The sequence below is a fragment of the Lynx rufus genome, unplaced genomic scaffold (genome assembly GCF_022079265.1).
Source record: "Lynx rufus isolate CCGP_SWC_20201006 ecotype Redwood Valley unplaced genomic scaffold, mLynRuf1.p SCAF_37, whole genome shotgun sequence".
Lineage (NCBI taxonomy): Eukaryota > Metazoa > Chordata > Mammalia > Carnivora > Felidae > Lynx > Lynx rufus.
The window spans coordinates 2,093,516-2,112,364 of record NW_025814853.1 but is presented as its reverse complement, the minus strand read 5'-3'; the positions used below and the strand labels follow the sequence as shown (position 1 = coordinate 2,112,364).

Sequence of the window (18,849 nt, the reverse complement as noted above, 5' to 3'; positions counted from 1 at the left end):
GGGAACCGAGGGGGCAGGAGCTGGCAGCCGCTGATTGGAGCCGGGAGGCCAGACGAGGTCCCCCAGGGGAGAGGGTGGGTGGAGGAGAGGCCGGGGTTGAGCCCCGGGGGCCCTCCGACTCCAGGGGTGGGAGTGGGGGGGGCAGCGGGGCAGCAAGGAAGGCTGTGAAGGGTGCCTGGTGCCAGGAGGGGGGGGGGGACCTGGACACGAGAGGGCAGATGCCACATCGCAGAAGCTCATGGGTTTCTGGAGGTTCCGAGGAAACGGAAGGGGTTCCGTGGCCAGACAAGCTGTGGCCCCTGGGTTGGGCAGCGTCAATCAGACCAAGTCCTGGTTTGAACGTGTTGAGTGTTCACGTAGCCGCCTTGTCCACACCTCAGGACGACCCCAGGAAGAGGCACTTTCTCAATACCCATTTTACAGATGAAGGAGGTGAGGCTCAGACAGGTGGAGTAGCTGTCTTGGGGTGGGGGATGGGGTAAATGCTGCCTCAGGCCACCCTCAGGCAGGGTCCCTACAGAGAGGTGTCCCTGTGTCCCGGAGCCCTGCTCTGCCACGTGGCTTCTTTTCCCGACAAAGGAGCCCCGCCGCCCAGTGAGGAGGGTGGCGGTGGTGTGGTGGTGTGCCGGGAGGCCTGGTTCCTCAGAAGGCATCCCCCTGCACCTCTTCTTGCCTGCTCAGGGCCCTTGCAGCCTCCATGAAGGGCTCCCGGGCCGCCAGCGCTCCCTCCGGCCCCCCCGAGGGCAGCCCAGAAGGTGTGAACCTGAGCCTGACGGGCCTCCCTCCGCCCGTGTCCTGGCGCCCCAACAGCGCCTCCGCCGCCAAGCCTATTGCCCGCTCCTTCTCCGCGGTCTCGGGCAGTGAGCCAAGGAGGAAGGCGCTGGTGAGTGCTGGGGCCGGAGGTGTCCAGGGCCGGCGGGGGCTCCAGCTCACAGGTCGCAGTGATCTCCCCAAGAGGTCAAGGCCAGGGTCGGTCGCCGGTCTGAGGCAGAACCGAAATCACCAGCCTCTCGGCCCCTCTCGCTCCGCCAGCTTTAGGATTTGGGTCCTCAAGAAGCAGGGTGACCTGGGTGGGGGGAGGAGATAAGCCCCCGGTGGCCTTGAGGAAAGCCCGGTGGGCAGGCGGGCGGCAGGCGCTGCGGCGGAAGCGAGCCCACCACGTTCCCTGGGTGGCGGGTGGTGGGGAGGACGAGGCCGGAGGACGAGGCCGGGCAGCCTCTGCCGAAGCCCCCAGGCCAAGCCTCACGCACTTCCTCCCGGACCCTCACCAGCCAGGGGTGAAGGGTGCCCACTTCATCCAGGAAGACGGGGCTTCTAGAGGCTTCCCGCGGCCATGCCCGGGACCCTGCACTGCTCTCGTCCACGAGAGCCGGGAGACCCTTCTTGCCACATCCACCCGCTCGCCCTGAATCTGTTCTTCCAGGCCTGGTGTGGCTCGGGGTGAACTGGTGAGTGTCTGAAACCCACGGGGATGGCTGTTTCTTCCTTTCTACAGGAGGCCACAGGGCCCGGAGGTTCCCGAACCATCAACAACCTTCGCAGGTCTAACAGCACCACGCAGGTCCACCAGCCACCAGCCGGCCAGGCGTGGACCGGCCCCCTCAGGTGACCCCTGCCCCCTCTCAGGTGACCCCTCCCCCTCCCCCTCCCCCTCAGGTGACCCCCAGCACACTCCTCTCCTGCCTCTGTCAGCCCTTCTTCCAGCCCCACAGCTGGGCCACAGGCTGGGCAGTGGGGCCTGACGTGACCTGCACCCAGGCCAATGCTGCGCTGGGCAGGCGGGCCGAGTCTTGACCCGTCATATCTGCGAGTGGAGATGCGGACCCCAGGCCAGCGCCCCCCATACCTGCTTCTTTCCCTTTGTCCCTGCTGCACTCTTCCCGTGGGTGTCGGGGTGGCCGCGGCCTAGGGTGTGAGCATCTCTCTCAGGCACGGTTGTCAGATTATGGCTAAGAATCGACAGTTAAGCTGTTGGCTTGGGAACAGAATTCCCTTCCGGTGACCCGGCCCCTCCCGGCCCCTCGGAAGACGTGCCCATCTGTGCTCCTGGAGCCGACCCGCCCAGACGGAGTGACTGTCCCTGCTTGGCATCCTGTCTCCGACACAGGCCAGCCGAGGACCCCCACTTCCTGACACTCTTTGAGGGCAGCCCTGGTGGGAAAAAGAGGCTGACCGGTCTAAGCAAGGCCCCCAGCGAGAGGGGAGCCACGTGGAATGTCCTGGTAAGGGCCAGGGGCTGAGTCTAAGTGTCCCTTCAAGACTGACACCCGGTTCTTTGCTGTGGCCGCACCTGTGGGAGGGGCAGGGAGGGGGTCCGTGTTAGCTCCCCATCCGTGTGCGAGGCAGTGGGGGACCTGCCTGGGGCCTGGGGTCCGCGGCCTGTGCAGCACATCACGGTCTGAGGTGGCGTCAGTGTCCTCGACAGGATGACCACCCCAGGACCTTCGACTCGCCACCCGACTCCGGGAGTCCTGGCACCCTCAGCGCGCCGGTGGGCCCACGGAGGAGAGAGTGCACCGTCCCCCTGGCCCCCAACTTCACTGCCAACAACAGGTGGGACCTGAGGCGGGTGCCACACAGGGACCCCCAACCGCTGAAGCGCCTGGGGACTGACTGTCTTATTCGGGGCAGGTGCCCTGTGCTTTGGAATGAATGACTGAGGGCACAAGTGACTGGTTTTCTCCACCCAGGGGCCGTGGGGGGGTGGGGGAGGCCACGGGGTGGCACCTTGCCCCCGGGGAAGGAGGCTGCGGGGAGGGGCCCGGGGAGGGAGGCCACGGGGTGGCACCTTGCCCCCGGGGGCTCTGCTGGCCCAGGGTTGCTCGCCCAGGGCTCCTGCAGGCCTCCATCCGCCCTCTCCTCTGTGGGGCGGCCTGTCTCCCCAGGACCCGAGACGCCCGGCTTAGCTCTTGAAGAGGTCGGAGTAAGGCTCGGGGGAGGTTCTTGGGCCTCCGGGAGGGGCGGAGCAGGCGGCCTCCGGCGGGCCCTGCTCACTGGGTGCCGAGAGCTGGTGGGTGTGCAGGCCGCACCGCCCACGGCAGGACAGAAGGAAGCACATGCAAAGGGATGGCCACGACGCTGGGGTCTGCAGAGGGCTAGGCAAGCTGGCCTTGGTGGTGGGGCTGGTGGCCGGTGGTTGTCAGGGTGGGCAGGGGGCCTGGAGAAGCCGCCGAGGAATTGAGGGTCGGCACAGCTGCCCTCGGCTGCAGAGCCGGTCCCCCTCGCTCTTGGCCTCAGGGGGACCAGTGGGCAGAGGAACAAGGACATACATGTGCCTCAGCGCAAGAAAGAACTTCTTAACGCCCAGAGCCATGCATCAGAGGAAGAGTCTTGGATCGTCTACCAGAGTCAGCACGGGAAGATTCTTCCTTTTGATGCAAGAATTTAAATTAACATTAATTTTGGAGGCACCTGGGTGGAATCAGTCGATTCTCGATTTGTGCTCAGATCATGATCTCATGGTCGTGGGATGGAGCCTGCTTGAAGTTGTCTCTCTCTCCCTCTGCCTCTCCCTCTGCCCCTCCCCTGCTCACACGCATGCGCGCTCCCTCTCTCTAAAAAAAACTTTTTAAATTTTAATTTCTGTCAGTGATGCATGCGCACAGCTAAATAGCGGAGCAGTGGGAGTGCCTGGAGGGCTCAGTCGGGTAAGCGGCCGACTTCGGCTCAGGTCATGATCTCACAGTTCGTGGGTTCGAGCCCCACGTCGGCTTCTGTGCTGACAGCTCAGAGCCTGGAGCCCGCTTTGGATTCTGTGTCTCCTCTCTCTGATCCTCCCTGCTTGCTCTCTCTCTCTCAAAAATAAATAAAGATGAAAAAAAAAATGCTTTTAAAGCAGAGCAACACCACACACTTAAAATAAAAGCAGCAAACTCACTACCCCTTCCCCCAGAACTGAGTCCTGCTTCCCGGAACCAGCTTTCTTTCTTTCCCTTTTTTTTTTTTTTAACGTTTATTTATTTTTGAGAGACACAGAGAGACAGAGAATGAGCAGGGGAGGAACAGAGAGAGAGGGAGACACAGAATCCGAAGCAGGTTCCAGGCTCTGAGCTGTCAGCACAGAGCCTGATGCGGGGCTCGAACTCATGAACCGTGAGATCGTGACCTGAGCCGAAGTCAGTTGCTTAACTGACTGAGCCACCCAGGCGCCCCTCTTTCTTTCTTTTAAAAAAAAAAAATGTTCATTTACTTTGAGAGAGAGAGTGAGCACACGTGCAGGGAGGGGCAGAGAGAGAGAATCCCAAGCAGTCTCCATGCCTTGGGGGCCGATCCCACGACCTTGGGATCATGACCTGAGCCAAAATCAAGAGTCGGACACTTGACCGCCTGAATCTCCCAGGCGCTTCTGGAAGCAGCTACTTTCAAGCAGTTTCTTCTAGTATTTTCTAGAAAACAGTTATGAAAATGTGCTCGTGGTGTTCGTTGTTGACTGTTTTCGACCTTGGATGCATGCAATCCACGTGGCAGGCGGGCCTTTGCTCCCCTGTGGCCGCCTTGTGAGTCTTCCCCTGTCCCTCCACACTGGCAGAGCTGAGTCCATCAGATCTGGGCCACGGGGCCACGCTGTCACGCAGGGGCTCTTCCCGGTCCGAGTTCTGAGTTCACAACTTTTTTCTTTTTGCTGTGGGACTTGGGAGCGCTACTTAACCTCCCTGGGCCCCAGGATGCTCATTTATACTAAGGGGCCGCCGTTGTGTCTGCCCCACAGGGTCAGGAGGGTTTGACGGGTGAGCCGGGAGCCTCTTAGAGCAGCGCAGTGCACCTGTCTTTCCCAGAGCTAGAAACGATCGCTCCTTTTTCCCTAGCTGCTTGTCTGTGTCTCAGCCGCCTGTCCCAGACTTGACAAGAGAAGGCTGAAACTGGCCTCTGCACCGGGAGCCCAGCAGGGGCCCCTCCTGTCCCAGGAGCCTGGCTTCTCCCGAGGTCCCAGCTGTCCGCCCCCCGTGCGACCTCCGCTTCCTCTGTCTTCTGTGAGCACATCCTCCGCCAGACTCCGGAGCCAGGGTGCTGGGCAGGGAGAGGTTTCAAGACTGTGCGCAGTTCCCTTTCTTTGCGCCGCTATTCCCGGGATTGGGGTTGCTGAGCGGATCCGACTACGGGCACCGCTCCTGTCTCCTCTGCCTTCCGCTCCGTCCCCGCACAGCCCTCCGTTCCACGAGCACCTCCCGCTCCCGAGGGCGTCTGCCTGCCTTCCGGCTCGGGGCGCGTGGTTTTCCTTCTCGCGTCTCTGACGACAGCGGGGAACAGTGGCTGGCAACCTGCACCAGCTGCGGCGGGGGGGGGGGGGGGGCCGGGGGGGGGTGCTGGCTGGCTGTTCGTCCCGCCTCTGCGCGCGGGGATGTCTGAGGTCACCGTGCTGGGAATGTTGAAGGTGACAAACGTTGCAAGTCCGAGCTTTTCCTGCCGAGAACGGGCTGGTAACGCTTGTCCATGCGGCCCGGCCATCAGCATGGATTCTTTGGGACACCCTCTCTCTGCTTACTGTTGTCTCCACCACATCCTGTTTGTTGGCCTGTAGCGTGCGGGTTGTTCCTCAAACGTCTGGAATACTGGTTCTGCCAGCATCTAAGAGGGGGCCCTAAAAGTTGCCTGGTGGCTCACTTGGGGGTGCCCGGGCAGGAACCCGGCTGGTGTCCTGGGGGTCCGCATGTATTAGTGTCTGGGTGGCTCAGCCTCTCTGGATGCGGGGAGCGGGGAGGCGGTTCTCTGGTCTCCTGCCTCAGGGTTAGGTACCTGCCCGCCACTGCTGTGGGCCTGGCGGGAGAGGGCATGGCGGTGTCCTGCTCAGTGCACAGACCTTGCTTCTCCTGCAAGGCCAGCCTGTTGTCTGGAGCGCAGGGTGGGCTTGGTGCCTGGGTGCGAGGGTGCAGGAGGGATCTGGGGTGCAGCGTTTCTTTGGAAGAGCCAGGCGCCCCCACTTCCGGCTCATGCCTGGGGCTCCAGGGGGGCAGACCAGCCGCTTCGGGGCCTCTCCCCCGTCCCTCCATGTGTCACTTACCACTGGCCCTTCCTCATCCTGCTAAAACTTAGCAGTCGTGTCTTCGCGGCAGCCTCCTCCCGCATTCCCTTGGTCCCTGTGTGTTTACACCGCGCGTGTTCCTTCCGGTGGGTGAGAGAGGGGCGGGGAGAGAGCGGTGTCTGCCTCCCCTCGTGTTTCCCTGGCACAGAGACGCCCATTCTCTGTTGACGGATGGCCTGACCTTCCCCCGGCAGCAGGTCTCTGATGTTTGCAGACACCTCGGGTCCTGCCCCGTGGGAGTCCCTGGGTGGAGCTGTCCCGGGTCCCGAGAAGGCCCCTACTGTCGGTGTGGTGGCCGCGGTGGGGCCCCAGGGACGCCTGGACGGTGCCGCGGTGAGACGACTCGGGCTGTGCCGCCTCCGGGAGCCTGACGCCACCCGTGTCTTCCGGCAGGAGCAACAAGGCTGCCGTGGGCAACCGCGTCACCACCATGCTGCACAACCGCTACACCCCCTCGGAGAAGGCGCCGCCGCCCAAGAGCTCCAACCACACGGCTCCCTCCCTCAAGTAAGGCGGGCTCTGGCCTGGGGCAGGTCCAGGAGCTGATGCTCGGCAGGACCCTGGGCGCCCCCGGAGCTGCGGCCCTCGCCAGCCGGGGGCACCGGGGCAGAGAGACACCAGACCTGGGTGGGCGATCACCCCCGGCGAGGGGTCCCTGCCGAGGAAGCCGTAGCCTCTCCCCGAGTCTCCGGCCCCCTGGCTGAGGCCAGAGCAGCCGAGACCCGTCACCCCCACCCCCCTGCCCGGCACACCCGGAGTCAGGGATTGCCCGTCGGCTGTCTTGGGTCACCGTCTGGCTCTGGGATCTTGTGACTTTGAGACTTTTTCATTTTTTATTTATTTTTTTAATTTATTTTGAGAGAGAGCGACACACGTGGGCATGTGCTTGTGGGCATGTGCACATATGCACAGGGTTGGGGGAAGGAGCAGACAGAGAGAGAGAGAGAGAGAGAGAGAGAGAGGATCCCAAGCAGACTCCACACTATCAACAGAACCCAACACGAGGCTCAACCTCATGAACCATGAGATCGTGACCTGAGCCCAAGTCGAGAGTGGGATGCTTAACTGCCTGAGCTACCCAGATGCCCCAGACCTCTTTGCTTTTTGTAACGGAAAGAGCCCAGTAACCCACGACGTGGGCCCTGTGTGGGGGGCAGGTGGTCCTGGGGATTGACTAGCGTGTGGGAACCGGGGGCCGTGCCCACTCCCGATGTCCTGTGGGTGTGTCCTTCCAGGCCCAAGGCCCTGGGATGGGGCTGAGGCAGCCCCGCTTCTCGAAGGCAGAGCTGCCCACCGGGGCCGTGAGTGGGCCTGGGCCGGCGCAGCGAGCCCCTTCTTCTCTTCCTGTTAGCAATATCCTCAAGGCGGCCACCGGTGAGGGGGAGAGCGGCGGCTCCGGGAAGCCACACAAGAACTTTTCCAGCAGCAACCACGTGGCCCAGAACAACGCCGGGGCCACCCCGGGCCTGCTCAGACGGAAGGAGGTGACAGAGGAGGAGGCCGAGAGGTGACCGCGGGCTGGGGGCCGGGAGGGAGCCTGAAGCTCCCCTGATAGAAATTTCCACTTAAGAAAATGTCAGGAAGAGGCAAATCGGGAGAAGGCGGAAATAGAGCCACAGCTGCCTGGGGCCCGTGGCTGCAGAAGGGGGTCCTTCCGGGGGTGACAGAAATGCTCTAAATCTGGGTCACACTGCCAGTCGTACGACCCTGTAAATTTATGAAAAATCGTTGAACCGTATACTTAAAATGGATAGATTTTATGGTATCTAAATTGTACGTCACTAAAACCGTTAGTTAAAAAAGCATTAAGTGGAAGGAAGACATAAAACTAAAAACACCCCAAACGGCCTTATGGCCCCGTCCCCTGAATCTCGCTCCAGGGGGGCAATGAGGGTGGGCTGCAGCCCGACCTTCCGCCGGGGCCCCCGGTCCAGGGTGTCGCTCCCGGTCAGGAACCTTGTGCTGGTCAGAGTGTGGGAGCTGACACCTGGTGGGTGGCCGCCGCTGCTGTCCCGTGGGAGCCTGGGGACGGGGCCCTGGGGGTGGGCGCGTGGGAGGAGCCGGCAGCCAGGTGCTTCCCGCCTGGCTGTGCATCAGCGTACAGGCCCCTCTGCGCCTGTCCCGAAGCCGGGGCGACCATCCATGTCCTGGATGCTCCGTTAGGGCTTTTGCTGAGTAAATTGGCAGGGGGTCCTTAGAGCCGGGGTTAAGGCTTTTTATTTTTTTTTTTAAATTTTTTTTTTTCAACGTTTTTTATTTATTTTTGGGACAGAGAGAGACAGAGCATGAACGGGGGAGGGGCAGAGAGAGAGGGAGACACAGAATCGGAAACAGGCTCCAGGCTCCGAGCCATCAGCCCAGAGCCTGACGCGGGGCTCGAACTCACGGACCGCGAGATCGTGACCTGGCTGAAGTCGGACGCTTAACCGACTGCGCCACCCAGGCGCCCCAAGGCTTTTTAGAGTTTACTTAGCTTTACTGAGTCAAAGTGATTGATGTATGATAAAATGCATCCGTCTTAGATGTATTGCTGGCTGAGTTCGGGCGCGTGTATGCAGCTCTGTGGTCTGCAGGTACAGCCACCAAGACACAGGACGTCCGTCACCCCCAGAACCCCCGGAGGGCTTTTATCCAGCTCCAGACCCCACCCTGGCCACACCCATCTGTTCCCTTAGGGCTTTGCCTTTTCTTTTTTCAACGTTTATTTATTTTTGGGACAGAGAGAGACAGAGCATGAACGGGGGAGGGGCAGAGAGAGAGGGAGACACAGAATCGGAAACAGGCTCCAGGCTCCGAGCCATCAGCCCAGAGCCCGACGCGGGGCTCGAACTCACGGACCACGAGATCGTGACCTGGCTGAAGTTGGACGCTTAACTGACTGAGCCACCCAGGCGCCCCTAGGGCTTTGCCTTTTCTAGAATAGTCTATGGCCCGAGCACTCAGCCTGTGGCCTATCATGCCCGGCCAGGTCTCTGGTTTGTTGCTTTTTGTCGGTGAATAGCGTCCACCATCAGGACCGCAGCGCCCACCCACAGACCCACAGCCGGGTGTGCCGGGCACGGCGCTGGGCCTTCGGGTTATTTCTGGTGACTGCGCAAAGAGCCTGCGAATGGGCGTTTTCACCTCCCCTGGGGAGTGCGGCTGCACACTCCCTCAGGGGGGCCCAGGGGGGAGAGGCCGTCACTCGCTCACCCGGGTCCGCGGCTGCCTGGGGCCCTGCCTCAGTCCTGCGCCCTCCTGCCCCCCGCAGGTTTATCCACCAGGTGAACCGGGCTGCCGTCACCATCCAGCGCTGGTACCGCCAGCAGGTGCAGAGGCGCCAGGCCAGAGCCGCCCGCCGGGAGCACCTGCTCGCGCCGAAGCGAGAGGTCAGCGGGGGGGTGTGTGAGCTGTGCCCCGAGGAGGCAGGCGGGAATCCCAGGGGTCCCGGCTGCACACAGTGGGGTTTCTGGGACCAGCGGGATTGAAACGTGGAATTGCCCCATGGGCCCACACCCCATGTGGGGGCTCCCTTCCTCCCTGCCCTGAGTCAGGGCCCCTGCTCCGAGGTGCAGAGCTGTCTCCCCACTCGAAGGAGCCGCTGGCCACCCGCAGGGAGGCAGGCCGGGGGACCGGGGGCGGGTGGGGGGGGTCCCGTGGAAACCCAGGTCTGGACGAGCACCCCCACCTTCGCCATCAAACCAGCTGTGGTTCCACAGGAACAGCGGCAGCAGCTGGGAGACAGAAACGTGCCGGACCTGCAGCAACAGAAGGAGGCGGCCAGGAGGAAGGTCCGGGAGGAGAAGGCGCGCCAGGCCAGGCGATTGGCCGTTCAGGTGCCTGGGGTGCCCTGAGCAGGAAGCCCAGGGCGGAGTCAGCAGACAACTGCTGGGTACACCCCCTGTGCCTGATAGCGAGACTGTGCTCCTGGGGGACCCCTGCCTGCTGCCTTCCCTGAGCCCTCCTGCCCCCAGCCCCTGGACGCTGGGCCTCGGGGCAGCTTGGTGGGGGGAGGGGGGACGGGAAGGGCAGGGCAGCCGGCTTGCGCTGGGCGAGGCTGCTCAGAGGGGCCCCTCACGGCAGGAGCTCCAGCAGCAGAAGCGAGCCCAGAAGTCAGGCGACCCTGAGCCTGGGCTGCAGAAGGAAGCGCGAGAGACCGAGAAGCCCCAGCCCGCTCAAGAGTCCGCCCTGAGGCCGGGCAGCACCGCTCGGGCCCACCGGACCCACAAGGCCAATAACACCAGCGCGGGTGAGCCCAACAGAGGCCTGCCCCACCTCTGCCTCCCAGCTCTAGGCACTCTCAAGGTCATGGCCCTGCCCCGTGCCCCGCCCCCTCCCTCTGGGAGGGCAGTGGCCAGGAAGGAGGCGTGGCCTCTGCTGCCATCCCTTGGCCCCGCCTGCTTCCGCCCTGGAGGAGGGGCCTCGGCTGTGCAGCCCCCTCCCGCTTCTCCACCGCCGCCCCTCTTGTTCTGAAGCTGGACACGATGACCCTAACGACCAGTGAGGCCGAGGGTTCTGGGGTGGTTGCACCAGTTTCCCTGACCTTTCACCCCAGAAGGTCAGGGTTCCGGAATGTTCCCTCTGCTCCGCATGCAGTCTGCCGTGGTCCCCGCTGCCACGTGCTCTCCCTCCCGTGCGTGTGGTCTCTTCTCAAGGGCCCCTCCAGATTTGCTGCCCCCCGGGTGGGGCGATGTGCCCGTGACCAACGCTCTGCTCTGTCGTGCAGGAGCTGTCTTCCGTTCCGCAGGCGCAGAGGACCCCTGCCAGCTGGCCTCCAACTCCTCCCCAGAGCCCCGGCAGTTTCCAGAGAACAAGCCTCAGGTGTCCGTACAGCCCTTTCTGTCCACCCTCCCCCTCAGCCTGGGTGGCCTGAGTCCACCCCTGCGTGGCTGTGGGGTCACTCAGACTGGGAAAGGCTGCCCGGAATGGGTCTTGTTGCCCTAAGGTGGGGGGGGGGGTCTCACGATGGCCCTGGAATCCGGCTGGGCTCTCACAGACGCCCTGGGGTGGGGCCTGAAGTCCATGCCCACAGAAGAGCGCAGGAAGCTCAGAGCTTGGGTGTGGGCCGAAGCCGCCGGGCCGAGGGGCGAGGAGGCCCGGCCACCCTTCTCCTTTTCCTGGAGGTGGGTCGGGGTGTGCCTGATCCATGTGGCCGAGTGGCCGTGGGCCGATGCAGAGGAGGCCTCCCTCTCCCCGCCTGCACAGTTCTCTGGGGGTCTTGGCCTCTAATGGCCTCAGCGGTTGTCCCTCCTGCCTGTCCGCTGCAGGATGCCGGCTCCCAGGACGTGGCCAGTGAGGATCTGGAGGTGGTGGGCCCCGCCAAGGGCAAGGCCCAGTCCAGGGCGACCCTGGACGAGCTGTTGGCCACGCTAAGGCTGCTGGAGGAGGAGCCCGAGCCGCTGCCCAACCCCAGGGCCTATCACAAGGACAAATACTCCTGGACCGACGAGGTGACCGCGGGCTGCCCAGGAGTGGGGAACGGGTGCCGCCTCTCCGCCAGCGCGCCCCTGGGCGATGCCCTGCAAGCATCCGGGCAGGCTGAGAGGCCCTTCCTTCCAGACCAGGTCCGGCCGCCTTCCCCAGCCGTCCCTGCACTCGCTCCACCCCTGCCTCCCACCCGGGGGTCCCTGAGGAGCTCCCGGAGGGCCAGCCCAGCGTCCTCGGCCGCCCCTCAGCCCCTGATGCCGTGCCCCCTCCCCTGTAGGAGGACGATGCCAGCTCCCTGACAGCAGACAACCTGGAGAGGTTTGGGAGGCTCGGCACGTGTGCCAGTCCCCCCGAAGACGGGACTCTGCTCTCGGAGGCCAAGCTGCAGAGTATCATGAGCTTTCTGCACGAGATGGAGACGTCGGGCCAGGACCGGCCGGCCTCAGCCCCTCAGGTGCGGAGGGTCCCCGGGGAGGGCGCCAGGTCATCACCTGCCTGGCCGTCACCTGACTCACGCCGCCTTCCCAGGGGCTGGTGCCGGACGAGGGGCGCCTGGAGCCCACGTCCACGGTGAGCTCGTCTGTGATGCGGCTGAAGCTGGAGGTGGAAGAGAAGAAGCAGGCAGTGGGGCTGCTGCAGAAAGCGCTGGTAACGTCCCGCCGGTTCCCCGTCCCGTCCCCATCCCTGTCCCCATCCTGGGCCGTCGCCGCATCACCACCCTGGCAAATCCTCACACACGCTGCGGGGCCATTACTGCTTTGCCTCTGGCCCCCAGTGTCCCACCTCTCCTCCCCCCACCCCCACAGGTGCAGCAGCGGGACCTCACCGTCCGGCGGGTCAAGGAGACTGAGAAGGAGCTGGGCCGGCAGCTGCGGCAGCAGAGGGACCACTACGAGGCCACCATCCAGCGGCATCTGTCCTTCATTGACCAGGTGCCACCGCCTAGGCAGCCGGGCACCGGGGAAGAGGGGCCGGGACCTGCTGGGCCCAGGGGGTCGTTGGGTTCCAGACTGGCTTGGGCCGCACAGACACTTCTAGACCCACGGGGCTTCCTGGCAGGCCTGCTGCTCCCTTGTGTAGAAACCGCAGCATCTTCCGTGTGGGAGCTGCTTGACGGGCCAGCCCAGGGCGTCACTGGGTGCTCTCCCCGAGGCCACGTCCCCCGGCCACGCCCCTTGTCCACAAGTGCTCGCTCCTGCAGTCTCGGCCCCAGGGGAGCCCGGGACGGGATGGGAGGGGAGGGGAGGTCAGTGGTCACAGGGGCAGGGCCCCATCTCAGGGCAGCCACCTGAGCCCCGGCCCTTGACCCGCCACAGCTGATTGAAGACAAGAAGGCCCTGGCAGAGAGGTGCGAGGCCGTGGTGGCGGAGCTGAAGCAGGGGGACCAGAGGCGCAGGGACAGGGAGGCCCAGGTGCAGGAACAGCATGAGCTGGTGAGCCCCTCGGGTGGGTGGCCGCGACTGGAGCGGCGGCTCTGCAGCTCCAGCGCTCTCGGGCCCTGTGGGCGGTGGGGGGGGGGGGGGGAACAGCCTCAGAGCAGGGGAGTCATGGGGGGTTTGAGAGCAAGATCACTGGGCCCACCGTGGAGGCTCGGGCCCGTGCCCCACACCCGGGACGAGGTGCCGCCCCCAGCCCAGTCTCATCCCTCTCTGGGCTGGAGCTGCGCTGGGTGCTAGACCCTGGGGCGGAGCCGGTTACCCCTCCCGTGTCACGACATACAAGGAGGCGGGGCTGGGAGGAGCCACCACCTGCCCTCAGTGCTGGCTGAGTGGGAGCCTGAACTGCCCCAGCTCTGGGCCCCTGGGCAGAGGCACCTCCCCTAGCTTTCCTGGCTCTGCCACCGAGGCCGGGGCCCTGCCTCATCGGGCTTTACTGGCAGCACCAGCCTTCTCCCCTGCCCAGCTTCACTTCCCACGGTGTGGGCGGCGATGGCCCCCAAGCTGAGAGCTGGCTCTGGGGGAGGGGGGGTACCAGCATTGTTAAGCCCCCTCCCCCACAGTGACCGCAGGGGACAGCCAGGGTTGGGGGGCCTTCCGTCACGCAGAAGTGGGGACTCGGGGTACCCCAGTAGGGCCTCTGCAGGCCGATTACTTTCCCCCATCTCAAGCCTCCAGACTGGATCCTGCCTCTACCTCCAGGGAGAGCAGAATAGGACCACTGGCGAGTGCAGGGCCCCCAGGGCGGGGGTGGGGGGTGGCTGAGGGGCCGGGGTCTCTGTTGACTTCCTGTCTCCTTGCCGGCAGGAGATTAAGAAACTCAAAGAACTAATGAGTGCCACTGAGAAAGTCCGCAGAGAGAAGTGGATCAAGGAGAAAACCCGAAAAATCAAGGAAATTACAGTCCGAGGTGGGGGACCGGCCACACCTCGCTGGTCAGATGCCGACAGGCCACACGGCCCAGGGGGAGGCATGGGGGCCTTTGAGCAGGAACAGCAGTTTCGGCTATGCCCGCAGCAGAGACGGCCTTCCAGGGCAGCTACGGGGCCTCAGGTGCTGCCGTCCAGCCAGCTTCAGGCCCGGAGGAGGCAGGGAGGGGGCTGGCCACAGGGGCCAAGGACCCGGGACGGAGGGTGGGTCCAAGAGGAAGGGCGTGGCCTTCCCTCTGCCGCCTGAACTCTTTCACCTTCCGGGGGTGCCAGCCAGGTGGGAGCACGGGGGACACACGGGGTTCCCTGCCACCTGGTCAGAGAGTAGGTCTGAGGGCTGACAGGGCTGCGCCCACCACGCCTGGCCTGCGCCCGGCCCTCCTGCTCTGGGACACTCTCTTCCCCAGGGACGGTCGCCTCCAAGGGGAGACCCCTTGGGCCAGAGCTCCACGGAGGCTGCAGGGCCGCCCGGAGGGAGAGGGATGGTCGTGGGCCCAGGTGGACTCAGCCTCGCCTCCACTGGAGCCTGGGGGGGTGGGGAGGGGATCCCCTGGGTGGGGGAAATCTGGCTGGATTGCAGTTCTGGTGTCACGGTGGGCGAGAATGGGGGCAAGGGTCAGGGCTGTAGGCAGCAGAGTGGGCAGAGGTCAGGGGTCCTCTGCGGCCCCTGCACAGCGGCGCCCGCCCTCCAGGCCTGGAGCCCGAGATCCAGAAGCTGACCGCCAAGCATAAGCAGGAGCTGAAGAAGCTCAAGGGCCTCCACGAGGCGGAGCTGCTGCAGGCGGACGCGCGCGCGGCGCAGCGCTACGGCCGCCAGGTGGAGGAGCTGCGGGAGCACTTGGAGCGCGAGAAGGAGGCGCTGGGCCAGCAGGAGCGGGAGCGCGCCCAGCAGCGGTGCGTGGGCCCCGGGGACGGGGACGGCAGGATGCGGAGCCGGGGAGGGCGGGGGACGCGGAGGCTGGCGCCGGGGGCGTGGCCTCCCTGCAAACCCCTTGAAGACGGCGGCGGCGTCCCCGGCGTCCCCGGGCGGGGCAGGCCGGCTGCGGTGGCGGTCGCCCCCAGCTGAGGCTCTGTCGTCCCTCAGCTTCGAGCAGCACGTGGAGCAGGAGCAGCGGGCCCTGCAGCAGCAGCGACGGCGGCTCTACGGCGAGGTGGCCGAGGAAAAGGAGCGGCTGGGCCAGCAGGCAGCCAGGTGCCACCGGGAGGGGCCCGGGCGCCGAAGGGCCGCCACCACTCCCCCACCCAGCTGACCTCTCACCTCCCCCTCCCCCCAGGCAGCGGGCAGAGCTGGAGGAGCTGAGGCAGCAGCTGGAGGAGAGCAGCGCTGCCGAGGGCCGGGCCCTCAGGGCCGAGTTTGAGAAGGGGAGAGAGGAACAGGAGCGCCGGCACCAGGTGGGCAAGCCCGCGACCGACCGCGCCCCGCCTCGCACCTTTGCCCTGGCGCTCCCCCTCCCCCGTCCCCCTGCGTCTCCCGCGTCCCCGTGCACCCTTCCACGTTCCCCCGTCGCCCCCTCGTCCCTCCCCTCGTCCCTGCGTTCCGCAGCCCCCGCCCCCGCGCTCCGGCGCCGCATCCCCACCCCGTCAGCCGCTGCAGGGCCGTGGGGGCACCGTGTCAGGGTCACTATCCGTGCCTGACCCCACCTGCCAGAATGGCGGCCACTTGGAGAGCTGGGCAGATCCTGCAGACCGTCTCCCCCGCTCCCCTGCACACCCTCAGCCCAGCTGGCCCTGGGGGGGCGGGGCTTCAATGCCTGCTCTCACGGTGTCGCCCACCCCCCCAGATGGAGATGAAGGCCCTGAAGGACCAGCTGGAGGTGGAGCGACAGATGTGGGAGGCCAGCTGTGCCAAGAAGGAGGTGGGGAGCGGAAGCCGCGGTGTTTCTTCCTGCCCCGCACCCCGGACACCAGAGCAGGCGGCATGGGGTTCCGTGCTTCCGTGGCCTCGCCGAGGGCAGGGTTGCCGGTGTCACGGTGTCACAGTCGGGCAGCTCAGGGGTCGGTGGCATTGTGCTAGTGTGTGTGTGTGCAACACCTGAGTGCGTCGCCAGGAGGCGGGAGAGGTGGGGGGGGGGCCCGACCCGGCTGACGTCAGAGGAGGCTGCTCTCAGGGTTACCACTCAGCCAGCGAGCAAAAGGGGAACACTTAGGAGGCGGTCTCCCCCCTTATCTTCCAGTGCCTTCCACAGGCACGGATTGTGCCACCAGGCTCGCCGGTCCCGGAAGGAGGCTGTGGTGGACAGGTGCACAGGGCCACACACGAGGCGATGGCCCATTGGCCTAGTGACAGGGCCTCAGCAGTGGCCAAGCAGCCTCCCTGCGTGCCCCGTGGCTGTGCACAGCGGCCACTGTATTTGTGGGACGTGTTTGCAGACGTGGGCAGCTGGGTCAGAGGGCGTGTGGTGTGAAACCTGACCTGAGTTTCCAAATTGCCTTCCAAAGGCCTGCCCCGTCTGGGCCTTCGCTCACCAGGCCTGGAGGTGTCCCTTCCTGTTCTCAGAACCAGGATCTGGTCCCTCCTTCGACCCTGGCGGGTCTGGCAGCAGACTCCGGCTGCACTGCTAATGTTCCCACGTGTGCCCCTGCTCTGTCCCGTCCTGGGTCGCCCTGGGTCTGAAGATCCACCGTGTGAGCTGCCGGGTACCGGGGGCTGGACCTGGGGGGACGTGGCCAGCCCCACCAAGCCCCGTGCGCCCCCCAGGAGGCGTGGCTGCTGACCCGGGAACGGGAGCTGAGGGAAGAAATCCGGAGAGGCCGGGACGAGGAGATCGAGCTGGTCGTCCGCCGGCTGGAGGCAGACATGACGCGCGCCAGGGAGGAGAGCGAGCGGGCCGCCGAGAGCCGGTGAGGCCTTCTCCCGGCGGCCCCGGCGCGGCCCCGCGGCCCCGGAGCCCCCTGACCCTGCCCTGCCGGCCCCCCAGCGTCAGGCGCATCCGGGACAAGTACGAGACGGAGCTCTCGGAGCTGGAGCAGTCGGAGCGGAAGCTGCAGGAACGGTGTGCGGAGCTGAAGGGGCGCCTTGGGGAGGCCGAGGGGGAGAACCTGCGTCTGCAGGGCCTGGTGCGGCAGAAGGAGAGGGAGCTGGCCGACGCGGCGGCGGTGAGCGGGGCGGGCAGGGGCGGGCAGGGGCGGGCGGGCGGCCCCGGTGCATCCGGGTCCCCGCTCACACCCGCCCTGTGCCGGCCCAGGTGAACGAGCAGCTGGTCAGCGAGCGGAGCGGACTGGCCGAGGTGCTCCGCCAGGAGTTCGCCGACCGCCTGGCAGCCTCCGAGGAGGAGACCCGGCAGGCCAGGGCCCAGCTGGAGCAGCTGACCCGGGAGAAGCAGGCGGAGCTGGAGGAGGTGCACGGGAGGTGGGCCGTGGGCTGGAGCCGGGGTCCCTGGGGAGCACGGGGGAGGGGGAAGGGGGGGACACAGGCTGGAGCGGGGGTCCCTGGGGAGCACGGGGGAGGGGGAAGGGGGGAACACAGGCTGGAGCGGGGGTCCCTGAGGGGCACGGGGGAGGGGGAAGGGGGGGACACAGGCTGGAGCGGGGGTCCCTGGGGAGCACGGGGGAGGGGGAAGGGGGGGACACAGGCTGGAGCGGGGGTCCCTGGGGAGCACGGGGGAGGGGGAAGGGGGGACACAGGCTGGAGCGGGGGTCCCTGAGGGGCACGGGGGAGGGGGAAGGGGGGGACACAGGCTGGAGCGGGGGTCCCTGGGGAGCACGGGGGAGGGGGAAGGGGGGACACAGGCTGGAGCGGGGGTCCCTGGGGAGCACGGGGGAGGGGGAAGGGGGGACACAGGCTGGAGCGGGGGTCCCTGGGGGGAAGGGGGGGACACAGGGTGGAGCCGGGATCCTTGGGGAGTGGGGGGGGGGGGAGGTGGACCGTGGGCTGGAGCCGGGGTCCCTGGGGAGCACGGGGGAGGGGAGAGGGGGGCAGGGTCCCGCAGCTGCAAATGACAGGACCCTCGGCCTGAGAAAGGGGAGCCTCCTTGCGGCTGAGGCAGAATGGGGCCCGTCAGCAGCTGCTGTGGTCTCCCTGTGAGGCGCGGCCCCAGGGCCCGGCCGTCCCAGCCGGACTAGGGACTCCCCTCCTGCCCCAGGAGCGCGGCCTCCAGAGGGGCCTGGGTGAAGCAGCAGCAGCTCACGTGTGGGAGGAGTCCCAAGGTGGGGGCGGGGGTAGCAGCGGGCAGCGCCCCCAGCCCCGCAGGCCCCTCAGTCCTTCCAGAGAGGCGGGGCTGGGGGCGGGGCCTTTTGTCCTCCGGGCCGCAGGGAGCGGTTCTGGTGCCAGGGTTCCCGCTCTGGGCTCTGGCCCGCCGAGGCCTGTTCTGCGGGCAGCGGCCCGGGGCCAGCCATGGGGGTCACGGCGCCAGGCGTCAACCCCTCCAGGCGGCCCGGTGCCCTCGGACGGCAGGGCTGGGGTGGGGTGGGCCGCAGAGCTGCCCCTCCTGGTCTCGGGGGACGGAGGCTCCGCCCTGCCACCCTCAGCTGCCCGGGTCCGTGTTCGCCCCGCAGGGTGAAGGTGGCCCTGGCAAAGAAGGAGGAGGCGGTGCGCGGCCTCCGGAAGCAGCACGAGGTGGGTCCCCGAGGCCGAGGCCGGGGGCGGGGACGCGGGCGGCTGGGGCCTGACCGCAGGTGGCCCGCGTGTTGCAGGCCGCCGTGAAGCGGGCCGACCAGCTGGAGGAGCTGTTGGAGCAGCGCAGGCGGCCGTTCCCGAGCGCCAAGTGACCGAGAGCAGCCCGGACCGGCGGGGACAGCAGGGCTGAGGGCGCCGGCGGGGCGTGGCCCCCGTCAGGCCCTGGCCTTCCCTCCCCCTTCCCTCCCTCCGCCCCGGGCTCAGGTCATCCTGAGGCTAGAGCACTGGGGCTGCATTTTAACAGTAAAGAGGTGTTTTTAGTACTGGTGTGATTCTACCTGATCTCTCTCTCCTGGGCGGGGTCCCCAGCTCTGCTCTCAATCCTACTGCCTGGGCTCCCGGCCTGGCACCCCCCCCCTCCCCCGCCCCTGGGGTTGAGTCCCAGCCCCCGAGCACAGGGAATGTCTGTCTGTTCCAGCCTGGGCTCTTCCGGGCTCCCTAGCT

General features: G+C 66.2%; 1 protein-coding gene across 1 annotated transcript; it reads left to right on the top strand.

Moving 5' to 3' along the window:
* Positions 1–304: 304 nt before the first annotated feature.
* Positions 305–18,653, top strand: CEP131 (centrosomal protein 131). The gene is made up of 25 exons (XM_047094096.1): positions 305–883; positions 1,496–1,605; positions 2,108–2,222; positions 2,426–2,553; positions 6,413–6,526; positions 7,371–7,526; positions 9,270–9,387; positions 9,718–9,834; positions 10,082–10,247; positions 10,725–10,819; positions 11,266–11,562; positions 11,703–11,879; positions 11,954–12,073; positions 12,232–12,357; positions 12,742–12,858; positions 13,669–13,771; positions 14,483–14,684; positions 14,875–14,982; positions 15,065–15,182; positions 15,572–15,646; positions 16,489–16,631; positions 16,709–16,886; positions 16,976–17,139; positions 18,285–18,345; positions 18,423–18,653. The coding sequence occupies exons 1-25, from the start codon at positions 698–700 to the stop codon at positions 18,495–18,497; spliced, it is 3,369 nt and encodes a 1,122-aa protein (XP_046950052.1). The 5' UTR covers positions 305–697; the 3' UTR covers positions 18,498–18,653.
* Positions 18,654–18,849: the final 196 nt, after the last annotated feature.